At 41.0% G+C, this 16,654-nt stretch overlaps 1 protein-coding gene across 2 annotated transcripts in view; it reads right to left on the reverse strand.

Moving 5' to 3' along the window:
- Positions 1-285: 285 nt before the first annotated feature.
- Positions 286-16,654, reverse strand: part of SLC22A4 (solute carrier family 22 member 4) — a 41,869-nt gene continuing 25,500 nt past the window's right edge. The window contains exons 5-10 of one of the 2 annotated variants that reach the window (XM_058736837.1): positions 14,806-14,932; positions 10,744-10,844; positions 8,902-9,116; positions 5,925-6,107; positions 4,309-4,444; positions 286-2,187 (exon numbers count right to left, since the gene is read on the reverse strand). In XM_058736837.1, coding sequence (XP_058592820.1) covers positions 2,112-2,187; positions 4,309-4,444; positions 5,925-6,107; positions 8,902-9,116; positions 10,744-10,844; positions 14,806-14,932 — 838 coding nt within the window. In that variant the 3' untranslated portion in view covers positions 286-2,111. The remainder of the gene's footprint in view (positions 2,188-4,308; positions 4,445-5,924; positions 6,108-8,901; positions 9,117-10,743; positions 10,845-14,805; positions 14,933-16,654) is intronic. The other variant, XM_058736846.1, reaches the window with a different exon arrangement.

Raw genomic sequence — 16,654 nt, forward strand, 5'->3', positions numbered from 1 at the left:
GCAATGCACCTTCAGTTTAATCAAATAGTATTTGGGCATGTATTGATCTACTTGATCTTTGAACTACCGAAAAGATAATCATGTCTGTACTTGTTGCCTTTATATAAACAGATTTTCAGAAGACATAAAGCACCTGCACAAACAGCAATAAAAGGTAATTATAAAATCCTCACTTTTCACATTTAGAAAAAGCTTTGAGAACTTTTAAAAATTTGAGAGCATTAAAAAATTTAAATTTTTTAATGTCTATGTATCAAACATATTCACCAAGCTAGATTTACAAAGTTTTTCAACTAAAATATTTATCAATGCTTGCTAAATGCAAGAAAACACTATGCTAAACAGATCTACAGAGGATAAAAAGACAAACAAGGTAATGTCCCTAGCCTCTGGAAAGCAATAAGACAAGAGCCCAACTGAGTAAGTGCATGAGGAGCACAGAGGAGGGAACAGCCACTACCGGTGGGAAGGAAGTTCAAGGAGAGCTTTTTGGGAGACACCGTGACCTGCTGTCTGTGGGACAGGCTACCTAGTGCCCAGCAAGGTAGGTGGAAAAATTATCCAGACAGGCTGCATCCATGGGGGAGACAAAAGCACTGGGTGGATGAAACTGTGCAAATGACATGACATAAACTATTCTAGGATATTCTAGTGGATTTTAAAGTAACAATCAAAAGCTAGGATCAGTGTGTCATGAGGATATAAAATATGTGTTAGAAATACAACAATAAAGAGAAAGAATTCAGGGTTAATCAGAAAAGTTCAAGATAAGAAACTTGAAATAACATGGACCATTTATTAAAGAAGTTATATCAAAATTTCCTCTACAAAATATTTAGTGAAAATTTAATCTTGGGGATAAGTATTTTTAGGAGATGATGCCACCAAGCATCATATAAAAAACCAGAGCTACCTCCTTCTATGAGCACACTGTAGTGCTGGGGATGTCAAAGGCTCAGTTGCTTTTCACTGTGCTGCTGTTGCAGAAGCCACTTTCAGAGAAAGCATGCTGCCTCAGTCTCCAGGATTAACTCGCTGTGTTACCATCTCAGCATGCCTAAAACATGCTGAGACAGAGACCTGACATTTATTTTCTGAGCTTATGATAACACATTACCCCATTAGTGACCATTATTTTTTACACTGCTCATTCATGGAACCAGATGCACCCCTGGTCAGAGAGAATGTAGCTGCATACCGTGCTTAGGAAGGAATCTATTAATGGAAAGAACTGTTTTAAAAGTCTTTCCAGATTGTTGGCTTGGACAGCCTTCTTCCTGAGTGCTGATGTCTCTTGGCCATGGGGCATACAAACCATCTTTACCAATCTAACTGGTTTGTGGCTTTCCTGATTATCTGTTTACTAGCAAAATACCTTTTCAACCAGTCTTAAGAAACAGAAAGTTCAATCATGTGCCTCAAAAGATCACAACAAATACAGACCATTCAAAACACTGTGAGTTATAGCCGCTGAATTTTAGCAGGGAACTGTCTTGGTTTCCTTCGTAAAGGCCAACAGGTCATATGAGCCGCGTGTCAAGGTTTCTTGATCTCTTACCGTGTTTCACTTGTAAAACACTATTAATATCTGCCATCAATTCCCCTCAAAGGATTGTATGAAATTCTCTGGATAGGAATACTGCATATAATCATTTAGTTACAGCAATATATAGGTTCACTTCAAAAATTACTCTAATTTTGAATGTACTAGTTCACTTATACACATACACACATATACTGTTATCACCTAATAGTTGTGTTAATACAAAGACATTCTTTTTATTTGAATAGTATTTGTATGTTTGAAAATGAAGGTTCATCTTTGTATGAATTTACCAGTCCTTGACCAATGCATTTTTCAAAAAAATCTTATGAACCCATTTCATTGAATTAATTAGGAAGGTGGACTATCTAGAAATGGTTTGTTTTTAAAATAAGGGGATTATCTGGAAGAGTGGCTTGGAGTTTGCTATGTGACAAGCATTTCTCAACAGCAAAGTCATCTTAGTGTTAATCCTTAGGGTTGGTCCATTTCATCAGGAAAGACTTTGGTTTCTCCATAGAGTCTTATGCATCTGTTTTTCAGGTCACCAAATGGGGTGGAAATTTTATCAGAATGAAGTTATGAGAACTTTGGGATTTTCTTCTTTCTCTGTTGAATCTCTTGTGTTTTTCCTAAGTCTGAACCTGAAAATAAGATAAGCAGTAAAGAAAATTAGTCAAGACTCTTCTCCTTAAAATGCTAGAGGGATGCTGAAAAACATTTATCCAGTCAATGAACATAACTCTAGTAATAACTCAGGAGTCTAGAGTTTGTATTCTATAATTTTACAATTCTCCTCAGGAAAGGATCGAGTGGTAAACATGAAGTTCTTGGCAAGCTAAAGTTAATATTGAAATAGTCCTATCATTAGAAGAAACAACGTTTTGGGTACATTTTGTTGTACATGTTCCTTCAGGGACCAGAATCTACTCACATACAGATTTATGTTTTTCATGGCTTAATGCTAAAGTCACTTTATCTTATGTAAACTCACAACAGCCATATGAACTATTCCTGTACAACAGACGCAAATACTGAGGTTCAGCGAAAGTTAAGTAATTTTCCCTAATTTATGCAATAGACTTGGGATTTGAAGCCAGACATTTTCACTCTAGAATCTAAACTTCTCCCACACTACCACTCATCTTTAATTGTTTGCCAGTCTGTGATACTGTATAAAGATATTTGGTTTTTGTCCCTGGTTCCTGACTCAGCGCTCCTAAATCCTTTGTCATTTCCTGAATGATAGGGGAAATAGGACTGTCTTGTCTTTTGTTCTAATGAGGCAACTCCTGGTGGGTCAGTTGATAGCTTCAGGATGGAGACTGGTCACCAGAAACACTAGGCCTTGGTTAGCAGCCTGGAACTTTCAGCCCCACCCTCCAACCTCCAAGAGAAGAGAGGGACAACAGGTTGCATTAGTTATTGATCATGCCTCTGTGATAAAACCTCCATAAAACCCTCTGAACACTGAGGTTTGGAGAGCTTCTGAATTGGTGAACACATCCATGCTCCAAAATGGCAGTGCTCCCCAGCTGCACAGGGACAGAAGTTTCCTGTATCCTGGACTCTTCTCGACCTCACCCTTTGCACCTCTTTGTACCTCACCTCTTCATCTGGTTGTTCATATGTATCCTTTATAATAAGCTTGAAATGTTAAGGAGAGTGTTATCCTGGTTCTGTGAATCATTCTGGACAATTACTGAATTTGAGCACAGGGGTTGTGGAAACATCAGACTCTGAAGCCAAGTTGGATAGAAGTGTGGATAATCTGGGGACCTGATATTTATCACCAGCATCTAAAGTGAGGGCAGTCCTATGGGACTGAGCTCTTAAACCTATGGATTCTGATGGAAACTCTGGGTGGTAAGGGTTGGAATTGAATTAAATTACAGGACACCTAGTTGGGTAAGAAGTGGTTGGTATCAGGGCAAAAACTCTCATAAAATCTCACAGACAAAAAAATATATATTGAATTATTTTATTTTGTATCTCTTTATAAATATGGACAAGTATTGCTTTTCATGTATGTATCTGCCATTGAAATTTCCTTTTCTGTCAACTGCTTGTTGATGACCTTTGGCATTTTTCCTACTGAGTTGTTTGTCTTTTTCTGACTGACTGCTGAGAGTTTCTTGTGTATTAGTTATATTAGCCCCAGGTACCTATTGTGTGTTGAAAATATTTTCCCCCTGGATTTTTGACCTTTGTTTTTAGTTATGGTTTCTTTTCTTGCTGTGCCAAACAATTTCTAAAGTTTCACAATCAGACATAGCAATCTTTTCCTTTCATATTCTCTTTGCTTTTCATACCATATTCAGAAAGGCCTTCTCTAAGGTTATAAAAATATATATCTTTTCTTCTGGAACATTTATGATTTTACATTAATTGCTCTGCAATTTATCTTGATGTATTTTGAAGTAGGAGTCAAGTTTTTTTATTTATACAACATAGCTAGCTGAGTTCTCTAACACCTTTTACTGAATAATCTAATTTTCCTCACTGATTTTGAATAGCTAATTTTTAGCATATACTGACTTATCATATTTCCTTGGATTTAATTCTGAACTCTATTCTATTCCAGGGATTTCTATCATACACCAGTATCACACTGTTTTAATTATCTTTGCTTAGTAATATGCTTTATTATCTGATAGAGCTACCCTCCATTTTTACCACCCTTCTTTTTCAGAAACTTCCTAGCTATTCTTGCATGTTTATTCCTTCTGAGGAATTTTGGTATCAGTTTTTAAAGTTCCACTTACCCTTTCACTTTCTGCATCTGCTCTAAGGTCTCTGGTAGAGTTACTCCAAAACTTTCAGGGAGAAAGAGGGTGATGATTCCAATCAAGACAGTCAGGCTGCCCATGAGGATGTAGGGCAGAACTCTGTTGTATGCACCTGTAAGGAACAAGAACATCAATTACATATAGGGATTCTTCAGACGCTCTTGGGAATCCTTTTCTCATGGTGAACAATGGTATTTGAGAGCAGTTTTAAATCTGAACATTGTCAGAAGGAAAAAGATATGTAAAATATCACAATCACAGTTTCTCTTTGGCAGATGTCATTGCCTTCATGATTTCCATACTCATTTACTTACATGATGCTGCAGAAGGTCTTTCATGCCAGTTCCATTCTCTAAGCCACTGTTTAACCATGTGTGACCCATGTTCCTTTGATGGAACTATTTGCCTACCAAGTTTTCCCTCTTACGGTGGAAGAAATTTGAGAGGAGGGATGAGAGGACATCAAGGAGAGAAAGCATATTGCAGGGACAGATACTAGCCATTATGACTGGTGTGACAAGCTGTGACCTTTGCTTTTGCCAGCAAAAGTGGGCTGCAGTGGACAGCTAGGTCCAAAGAGCCATGAGACTCTTCTTTTTTTTTTTAAATAATATTTTTTTTTAAAAGAGAGAGAGCATGAATGGTAGAGGGAGAGACAGAGAGAGAGAGAGAGAGAGAGAGAGAGAGAGAGAATCTTAAACAGGTTCCATGACCAACTCAGAGCCCGATGTGGAGCTCGATCTCACCGAGCCACCCAGATGCCCCTAAAGAGCCATGAAACTCTTACAGAAAAAAAACCTAAGTAATACGTTCAATCCAGTTTCAATCACTAAATGTTAGGCACCGTGAATTCTGCCTGGCTTTGGTTGCTTTCTGCAACATTTGCATGTCTTGGTTTTGTATGTAATTGTATGAGCCATTCCACCTCTTCCTTATCAAGCATTCCTTGGACAGGAGAATAATAGATCCTCACCTTGCTTTCCTTCTGCATACAGAGATTACAGAGGAACAACACACCCAAGAATTTTATTTGACAGAAAACGTTAAACTTGAATCTTCTGCGAGGCGTCTATGTCACTAACAGGAGTAGCTATTGTGGAATAGAAAGCTCTGTCTTGGATTCCTCTGTTTCTTAGGCACCAGTGGTCCACCCTTTAGACCAAGTGAGCAGGGTTTGAACGTATAGGGAGGAAGAAAGGAGAAATGACACCATTCTATATAATAATGTGCTTTCTTAGGTGTTGTTCAGGGCAGCCATGTAGAGTATGTTTAAAACAAGAAAATGCTTCATTTTCTCTGTAAAGATTTAGAGTGTACCTTTCCTGGGGATTAATATATAGTCTGTGTGTGTGTGTGTGTGTGTGTGTGTGTGTGTGTGTGTGTGTTTTGCAATAAAAAACAACTGAAGGGCTATTCACTGAAGTGTTAATATTAGCTCCTTTTAGTTCTAGGGCTGCGATTTGGGCTGCCCGAGAGTGAAGAAGTAAACTTGCACTTTTTCCAGTACCTTTTATGCTGTTAGCATTTTTCACAATGAAAAAGTTATTCCTTTATATTAAAAAAAAAGAACAAATTGACAAAATGCATCTCACCGAGGTAAACAAAGTAGGGAGCAATGATGCTGCCCACTCTGGAGGCCATGGATGTAACCCCCACAGCCATATTCCTGACCAGGGTGGGGTAAAGCTCTGCAGTGAAGACATACAGCATGGAGAAAGCAGAAGTAATTCCGAACTTTCCTAACATCGCCAGACCAATGGACAAGAAGTTGTAATCTGGAAAAGAGACCCAGTGTAAATAGAGGTGGTGGGGTTTTGGGGTGATGGTGGGGGTTCAGAGCTGACAGCCAAGAAAGAATTCTTGAAGACATCTCGGGTACAAAAAAGTGATTTTATTAAAGCATGGGGACAGGACCTGTAGTCAGGAAGAGCTACCTTGGAGTCATGAGGAGTTGCTAGTTACATACCCTCAGGTTGGGAGGGGGTTAGGGATAGAGTAAGTCTCTAAGGAATTTTGGAAGCAAGGTTTCCAGTCCCTTAAGGGACTGAGTGTTGTTACGAAAATAAGCCATTTATTACCATTTAGTAAAACCTGAGTCATGAGACGCTTCATATGTATATCAGGGGGCCATAAGCTTGGAGTATGATTGCCAGCATATATCTTGGGGGTGAGATAAAGGAAGTTACCAAAGGAATTTAAAAAATCTTTTTTAATGTTTATTTATTTTTGAGAAAGAGAGAGACAGAGACAGAGCAGGAGCAGGGGAGGAACAGAGAGAGACGGAGACAGAATCAGAAGCAGGCTCCAGGCTTTGAGCTGTCAGCAGAGTCTGATGTAGGGCTCGAACTTACGAACCGTGAGATCATGAGCCGAAGATGGATACTTAACCAACTGAGCCCCCAGGTACCCCAAGGGAATTTTTATATGTTAAAGTAGACTTACAGGACCCTGGGGTGTGGGGTGGGGCAGGAGAATGTTAAGCCAAGCAAAGGGTCTAGCAAAGGGTCATCATTGAGGCAGCTCCTAGAGGAAGGTCACTGCTGGTTTCCAGGACTTGTCAGTGGGCTGTAGTCAGTAAGGGAATCTAATTTTTCATTTGCCTTAACTTCCCTCATCACCATGGTAAGTACTTAAACCCCTTTCCTTTGTTCTTGGGTAGGCAGGAGTGTCTGAGGAATATCACACATATCCCATCCTGGGGTGGGTAGGTTACTGTTAGTCTGTACTTTGCCTTCAACTTGCCCCACACTCCCTCCTCAGAAGTGGTTTTAGAAGTGAGATTTTCTTAACTCAGTTGCTTTTGTTGTCCTTTTTGCTTGTTTGGGGATTGTTTTTATAGTATAAAGATATTCCTCAAGTAACACTTTTTCTTTAAATATCTTTTTCTTTTCTTTCTTTCTTTTTTTTTTTAGGAGAGTGAGAGAGAGAGAGCATGAGAGGTAGAGGGAGACAGAATCTCAAGCAGGCCCCAAGCCCAGTGTGGATCCCAACATGGGGCTCAATCTCATGACCCTGAGATCATGAACTGAGCTGAAATCAAGAGTCAGACATTCAACCAATTGAGCCCCTCAAATATCTTAATAATTAGACACAAACAAAGGTGGAGGGTGACAGGTTCCTTCCTGTTTTTCTGTACTGTTTTTCTAGATCATTTATTCCTTCAGTGACCTTTGTCCACTTTTATGTGTAACAACAGTTTCAGAGTAAGTTGTTAGCACGCTAATATAGTTAAATTTAATCCTCAAAGGGAAGAACCAATCCTTTTTATCCTGTTAATTATTAAGAAATATATATTTCTATGTATAATACTATGTATCAATGATCTATTGATAACATTTTAATAATATGATAAAGGTTGATATAAAGAGAAAAAAGAAGCAAATGTCTTTATGTGCTCTTTAACAACTTAAAGATTACAGACCATAAAAATCACTGGCCTAAGGGCGCTTGGCTGGCTCAGTCAGAAGAGCATGCAACTCTTGATCTTGGAGTCATGAGTTTAAGTCCCACTTAGAGATTACTTAAAAATAAAACTTTAAGGAGTGCCTGGGTGACTCAGTCATTTGAGCATCTGACTCTTGATTTCAGCTCAGGTCATGATCCTTGGGTTGTAGGATTGAGCCCCACATTGGGCTCTGTGCTGACAGTGTGGTACCTGTTTGGGATTCTGCCTCTCTCCCTCTGCCCCTCTCCCCCAGCTCATGTTCTCTCTCTCTCTCTCTCTCTCTCTCTCTCTCTCAAAATAATGAATCAAATCAAATCTTAAAAAAAAAATCACTGACTTACACTGGACCTGGCAAGTACTACAAACTACAACACTGGAATACGTGCCTCACATAAAAGTACCAAGGGAATGATTGACAGTATTGTTCTTCCTCTCAGTGACTTCTGATTCTCTCAGGCTGACTCCTGTTAGGGCGGGGGAGGGGGGGTGGTTGTTACGAACACAGGAAAATTATGTAGTTGTCTATCACTTATCTGATTGGATTGACTTATGAAGAACTTACGATCTAAAGGCTACATAACAACAGGGCACAGTGACAAATGATGAGTTTAGTCAAGGTGTGGAGCTTTTCTAGTAAGCTCTTTTTAAAAAAAAATTTTTTTGGGGGCGCCTGGGTGGCGCAGTCGGTTAAGCGTCCGACTTCAGCCAGGTCACGATCTCGCGGTCCGTGAGTTCGAGCCCTGCGTCAGGCTCTGGGCTGATGGCTCAGAGCCTGGAGCCTGTTTCCGATTCTGTGTCTCCCTCTCTCTCTGCCCCTCCCCCGTTCATGCTCTGTCTCTCTCTGTACCAAAAAAACAAAAAAAAAACGTTGAAAAAAAATTTTTTTTTAACATTTTATTTATTTTTGAGATAGGGAGAGACAGAGCATGAACAGGGGAGGGTCAGAGAGAGGGAGACACAGAATCTGAAACAGGCTCCAGGCTCTGAGCTGTCAGCACAGAGCCCGACGCGGGACTCGAACCCACAGACCGTGAGATCATGACCTGAGCCGAAGTCGGCCGCTTAACCAACTGAGCCACCCAGGCACCCCTCTAGTAAGCTCTTAAAATTGGTTAACTTCTTACCTTCAGGTACCAGTTGAATTAAGAGAAGCACACCTCCTCCCAAGAACAGTACTCCAGCTATGATATAGCGTCTGGGCAGGGTTTGCAACAGGAGCCAGGCTGTAATGTAGGCTGGAACTTCAATCAAGGCAGAGAGGAAACAGTTCAAATAGGCATCTCCATGTAAATTAGGAGCGTTGAGAGACAGAGCAAAGTAACCCACTGAGGTAAGCATCCTGCAAAACCACAGAAAAACACAAAAGTGGTGAGAGGATGACTTGAACCACTCAATAATTCCATGATGGTCAAGAAATTGTCTAGATCTTTCTGTCCTACAAGTAGCCACTAACCACGTATGGCTATTTAAAAGTAAATAAGTTAAAATTAAATAAAATTATAAATTCAATTCTTCAGTCATACTTGCCACACTTCAACCCACTTAATAGCTGCATGGGGCTAGTAGTTACTAAAATGGACAACTCAGACATAAAACATTTTCATCATTGTGGAAAGTTCTATTGGATAGCCCTAGTCTAGATATACCAACATTCAACAATACCTACCCTGGTCTAATGAATTTCAAATTTCGTTATTTCCTCAACAGCTTGTGTACATCCTCATTCCCTTACAACTATAATTTGAAGAAAGATTGTCAGTCACGTCAGTGAACATAAAATCCAGATTTCATTCTTATCAAAAAAAAAATGAAGATACATAGGTAATACTATGGGATTCACTTACGGTAAATTCCTATCAATTTATTAAAACTCACTTTGAGGAAAAGAATGAAAGTCCCCATAATGGTTCAAAGTATCACACAGTACACACCCCATATCCCGTCATTACAGTGAATTTCCACATAACTGTGAAGCTTTTCTGTGCAAAAAACAACTGCCCTTTAAAGACTCCTCTGTGCAGAAATTTGCTTATTATTGACATGACCGAAAAGCAGAGAACATTTGACAAATGTTTTCAGGAACAATGTTGGTCTTTTTATACATATTCTACTGGGTTGGGTAGCACAAGGGCTAATGCAAAACAAAAGAAAAAATGGAACGTTATCAGTCTGAGGATTTTCGCGATGGTCACATTTGGTAGTAAGTACAATGCAGGCAAAACTAGGGACTAGTACTGGTTCAGTAGCACTCGAGATACATTTGCACCAATGACATACACTGACATAGAAGAAGTAAGCAGGTGTAGAGTGAGGAAAGCCATGTGCTTGTGACACACTTGCTGTATCAAGGGGCATAACTGTCACTAATCTCTTCTAACTGCAAAACAAGTTGGCCCTAAAAGCAGACTCACTGCAGTCTCTGAACCTACAATTTCTTGTGTTGCCCCTGTCGGGTAGGCAGGTCTTCTTTTCTCCTTCCTCACTTCTTGGCAGATACATCATCAAATCTAGTCTACAGACTCAACTCATTATTTCCATGCCTGAAAAATCACTGGGTAGTCTGCTATTGGCAAGGCTGAAAAGCTCATCAGAAGTCCGATGCAGTGGGGATGTTGTGACGTCACTGTTCAGCTGCCAGTCCAGCTTGGAGAAGCAGGAGCTGAATTACCCTCTCAGTCTCAGGCACCAGGAACATTAATGGTCTTCATCTCAACCACCCTAGGATTGGCAGACCCTTTCCATGCGGGCCACAGGACTGCAGACCTAAAGATTATCCCCTGTGACTTTTTTTTCAGCATCCATTTCTGTGAATTGAATGGAGACATTTCCAAATGGCTTAGAATTCTATAATTTTTATTTTGCCTCAGGAAAACTCAGGCCATGCCCTGATGTTCCCTGTGGATTAAAGAAAATCAATTGTACACTTATGTGCTGCATGTCACATTTCTAGATCACTTGTTACTTACCACAACATCAAAGACATAATGGTAATTGTGGCAATATTCCGAGTCCTGAACAGGCTGAGAATGAGAATTTTCTGCTGGCTTGGGAGTTTTAGTTCCTGTAGCTAAAATAATGCAAATAACCAGGAGATGAAGAGGTTAGTAAGGAAGTATCTTCAACCATGACAGTGTGGGAAAGACTAATGCTTGTAACTCTGCTTCGCCTTGAGTATGCTCAGAAGTCTGGAATTTGAGGGGAATAAGGGCATCTACATATATGATGCTTATTCCAACACTTTAAAATACTTGTGGCCCATTTTAGACAGAAGCCTTTGAAATATGTAACATTGGCTTCACTGTCTCTTCATATAAAGCCTGATTGCTAACAGCCTTTTCTTGACTCATGGTCACATCACTGTGGTGACCTTAATCACACGGAGCTGTGATCCTTAGGATCTGTGCTCCTTAGGGCCAAGCAGCCCCTAACTGCCTTGGGATCCATATCTGCTTTTTATATTTTTCTTGTTGTTGTCTCAGAGTCAGAACAGATTTGGGTTGACTGAGGGACCTTGGGCAAGTGACTATTCCCCCTGAGCCTCAGTTTACTTGTATGTTAAAAAGGTATAATAATTGGGAGTTGAGAAGATTACATGAGATCATATATATGTATATAAAGCTTAGCATAGTACTTGAACCATAGTAAATACCCAATACATTTTAACTATAATTATTGCTACTATTGCATCACTGAGGAAAAGGTGCTATTTGGCTAGTGGCAATTTCTTACTGCTGTCAATGGGCTTCCCTCCTTTATTCTTAATTTAACTAAAGTGAACTTGCCATGTGTTAGGAGTCTAGATAACCAAGCTCAGTGGAACTTGTAAAAAAAGTTACAAGGCCCTGAGGTGGGTAATCTTTTTGGGATAAAGTGCAAGGACATAGAGTGCATGTGCAATAAGAGGCTGAGGGGCACCTGGGTGGCTCAGTGGGTTAAGTGTCTGACTTCAGCTCAGGTCATGATCTCACAGTTGGTGAGTTTGAGCCCCGTGTCAGGCTCCCTGCTGACAGCTCAGAGTCTGGAGCCTGCTTCGGATTCTGTGTCTCCCTCTCTCTCTCTCTCTCTGCCCCTCCCCTACTTGTGTCCTCTCTCTCTCTCTCTCTCTCTCTCTCTCTCTCAAAAATAAATAAATAAACATTTAAAAAAAAAAAGATTTAAAAAAATAAGAGGCCGAGGAAGGAGTGTCTACAATGAAGGAGTAAGACTGCCAGACTGGCTGTTGAAGCAAGTGCTCCCCAAATATGAGCATCTGTCTTCCCAAGAATAACCACACTCCTTCCTGCAGTTTGCACACATATCGCCTTTCTTCTTCTACAGTATTTGGAGTGTGCAGCTCTAGAACATGCCCCTGGCAGTAGAACCCTGTTATCACGACAAAGCAAAGCCCCTGCATAGACTAGTGGGAACTAGAAGTCTTCATGGGGGTTCTGGAAGTGGTGCCATGCATGGATAGGACCTGGGCACCAGGTCTATGCTAACACTTGGTGCTTTATGAAAATGCAGATCGCCAGGTCTTACCCTGGCCCTGCTGAATCTGAATATTTCCCGTGGGCCCTGAAGCCTAGGATTCTGTATTTTTTTAAAACAATTTTTTAATGTTTATTTATTTTTGAGAGACACGACATGAGTGGGGGAGGGCCAGAGAGAGAGGGAGACACAGAATATGAAGCAGACTCCAGGCTCTGAGCTATCAGCACAGAGCCTCATGTGGGTCTCGAACTCACGGACCATGAGATCATGATCTGAGCCGAAGTCGGACGTCCAACTGACTGAGCCGCCCAGGCATTCCAAGGATGGTATTTTTAAAGCTCCTTGGGTGATTTTGATGACAGCCAGGTTCGGAAACCTCAGTACAAGAATATTCTTATATCCAGTGCTCGCCTCTGTATGGAGTCACCAAAATGCCTTTGAACCAGACTCGATGAGCAGGTTAAAGGTGCTTGAGAAGGAAAGCCAGAGAAGCCCCAGATCACTTTCCAAGATGATACTACCCTGTATTTTTTCCTGTCCACTGCCTCTACCATGAGATAAGAAAGCACAGTTGTGAAGAGCATGTACTTTGGCACCAGACAGCTCTAGTGAGACTTCTAGCTGTGTAATTCTAGGCAAATTACTTAACTTCTCTGTGCCTCAATTTCTTCTCCTGAAAAAAAGAGCCTAGAGTAGTATCCACGAGCTATGGCTTGAATGAACATCAAATAATTTGAATACCATGCCTGGCATCTGGTAGACTCTCCATTATCATTCTGAGCAGGCCGCACTTGCTGACGCAGGGCTCTGTGGACCCTCCTTAAGAGGACCCCTCTCCACTGTCACCGGGAGGTGAGCAGCAGAGATGAACACTGGCTCTCTTTTCCTCCAATAGGCTTGTCCAATTCAGGCTCCAAATGCCTCATGGTAGGAAGAAACAAGATTCTATCAGAAGCATGTGTTTTGACACTGGACTTTATTCTTATTTGCCTCTAACTATCTCTTGTAAGTCTGACTTATACTACTAAACTGTAAATTCCTCAAACACAGGAATCAGATCACATATCCAATAAATATCAACAAACAACCACCACAGCCCTGAGATGCAGAAGAGTTCACTGGACACTCCCCATGTCCAATAAATTATCTAAGGCTGGGAATGAAATTCTTTTTTTTAAACATTTTTTTAATGTTTATTTTTGGAGACAGAGAGCGGCGGGAGGGGGGGGAGGGGAAGGGGCAGAGAAAGCAGGAAACACAGAATCTGAAGCAGGCTCCAGGCTCTGAGCTGTCAGCACAGAGCCTCATGAGGGACTCAAACTCACAAACCATGAGATCATGACCTGAGCTGAAATCAGATGCTTAACCAACTGAGCCACCGGGGGAACAGAATTCCTGATGTGAAGAGTGAAGGATTCAGCAATCTCTGTCCTAGCAGCCCTCTGGGACCTTGGGTTCCTGGCACTGTAATTAACGCTCCAGCCATTGCCAGGACATCTGCTTCTGACAGAGGGGCCAAAGGTCAGGGACGGAGGAAGCCCTTGGGGTGGAGCAGTGGTGTGCCCACCACCCTCTGAAAGTTCTGCTTTCTATGGAAGCCAGCAGTGCGGACTTCAATGTGGGCAGGCATACTGTTGCTGCAGCTGCCCTAGTCTTCTTTGGGTTTCCTGGGCAGACCCCTACCCTTCTCCTAGCCAGGAAAGCCCTGCTCCATTCTTTCCATTTATCTAAGGGCCCCCACCCCTGGTTCAGACCTGCCTCTTCAGCTCTGAGTCTGTCTGTTCCCTTTCCCTGCAGGCACACAGCATCTACTCCTTGGATACATAAGCATTTCCTCCCTCCTGGCATCATTTATGTTTCATCTAATCTTGGTGACACTCTTAGCTACATGCTATTCTCCTTAAGCATAGGAACTGTATCTCATTTTCTTATTTTCTCTAGGACGTGGCACAGGGCATGAATGGGGACACTGCGAGTCTTCACTGACTGTCAGGAAGTGTGGCTGCCACCATGGAATATCTTTTTCGCATGGTCTCTTGCCTTCAGGGGTGAACCTTCGAGCCTTTTGGGTTGAACCCTTGGGCCTGTGCTTTCACACCTTTAGGTTCTAGACACGACACAGCAAGACTAAAGGCATATACAGCTTCCTCAGCAGCTTTGGTACAATTCAGAGTACAGTGGGTAAATCCTGCATGGAATTTCCCTCAACTACATTTTTTTCCACTTAATGTGGACATTTAGATTATGTGAAATGCAACTGCACCAGTGGTTTGGAGCAGTACCCGTAAAAAGTTGGAAGTAAACTTGCCAAAGGAAAGGGAATTAGTATTTAATCAACACTTCCTGTATGCTAAGCAGTTTACATACATGATCGCACCTAATTCATACACAGCCTTTTGACGTGGGTTTCATCTCAGAACTTAATCATCACTATGTCTCTAAGGACTCATGCAGCACATGGTACATAGTGGGCACTCAAAACACATCGGATTAAATTACATTCCCTGAAATCAAGAATGCATGGCTGACCTCAAGAGGGCACATCTGCAAATGTTTACCTCCATAGGATCAAAAATCACCACCGGGGCCGCTTTGTTGTTCATTTTTGCAGCTTTTTGGATGATATTTTCAGCCTCTATAAATCTTCTCTGGGATATCAACCACCGGGGAGATTCAGGAATAAACCTGGAATAAATTTTTAAGGGTTTATAACTTTTCAGAATAGCAAGCTTTGATAGTATTCACCACAAGTTCCCCCCAAATGATTTTTATTTTGTGAAATTGTAGTGTGCCTGTTTAAAGGAAATCAGGAAGGGGGGCGCCTAATAAGATTTCCATTGATAATAGGAATAAACAAAAGCACCTCCAAGTTTCAAAGTCTTGGTTAAACCATAAGACCAATCATCATCAGTTGTACTTGAAGCCAGGACCAGACCATAAGGAGTAACATTAACTGTGGGTGCGTGTAAGCCAGGGCAGTGGGAGAAAGTCATCTCAAATGTAATAGCCAGGGTGGGTCATAAAAGAAACACAATCTAGTGTCTTTTTAGTGTCTCCATCCCTTGAAGAATTCCTGGGGCCCCAGCTGACAAAGCTCAAAAGTTTATCAGGTAAAGGGTGGCCAAGGCATCTGTGCTTTCTGGGCTCTTCTTACAGTCAGAGGAGAAGATGTACACATGGACACCCTCCGATGGGCTATCCTTGTGGCTCTCAACAGACTACCAGGCCAGTGAGTAACCAAACCAGTTTTTGGGAGACAGTCAATGTTATCTTTTTTTTTTTTAACCACCTAGAAACTTTTTTTATTACACACAATTGACTTCTATTCTTTCCTAATTTTTCTATTTTTTCTATTTCTATTTATTTTTTCATACTTATATTTATTTATATTTTCTATTCTTTTCTACTTTTTATTTCTCAAAATCTCTTAGCCATTCTTCTGCCATTCTTCTCTTGTTTTTCTCACCTATTTGTCAGTACTCAGTTATCCCAGAAAATAAGTCACATGTAGCAGGTATAGGGGCCTCCTATAATTACATGTGCCCCTCCAAAGCCTCAATAGGAATTAATCTCAGAGCAAAACACAACTTATCAAATGGTCAACCCTCAGCCTCCTTCCCCAGCCTATTAGCACATCAGTTGAAAAATGAACCCAGTTTATATTTTTTGGAATCTACTCTTAGTTGGTCCTTGTAGCAACTGTGATGTTAGGTCACTGACCTTCAGTAATTGAGCTGTGCTGTCCAAGAGAACTTTCTGCAGTGTTCTATAGCTGTTTTGTTCAATATAGTAGCCAGTAACCACATGTTGTTGAGCTAGTGTAACTAGTGTGACTGAGGAAATGAATTTTTAATTTTATTTACTTTTAATTAATTTTAATTTACATAGCTGCATGTGGCTAGTGGCTACTGTGTTAGTGCAGAATTTGAGGCCTTACTTCCCAGCCACTGTATACTTCATGTATATATACATGTATGCTTTACTTCTGATTCTGAGCAATGTCTTTCCCCCACCAGGTTGTTCTTAGAAATACTCTACCTTTCCTTCCACAGGCTTTCAGCGCCATCATTGACCTCAAGTTCCTAATGTTTAGTCAGCTAGATATTGAAAAGCTTCTATGGGTTCTTCAAGTTGCATCTATTGGCTCTTTCTCACCCCCTATACACATACTCCATTCATACCTGTAGTCACTTCTTGCCAAACCTTTTTAAAAATAATTTTTTTAACATTTATTCATTTTTAAGAGACAAAGAGAGACAGAGAACAAGTTGGGGAGGGCAGAGAGAGAGGGAGACACAGAACCCAAAGCAGGGTCCAGGCTCTGAGCTGTCAGCACAGAGCCTGACGTGGGGCTTGAACCCACGAACCGTGAGATCATGATCTGAGCCGAAGTCAGATGTTCAACCA

Source organism: Neofelis nebulosa, chromosome 1 (assembly GCF_028018385.1).
Source record: "Neofelis nebulosa isolate mNeoNeb1 chromosome 1, mNeoNeb1.pri, whole genome shotgun sequence".
NCBI classification, from domain to species: Eukaryota; Metazoa; Chordata; class Mammalia; order Carnivora; family Felidae; genus Neofelis; species Neofelis nebulosa.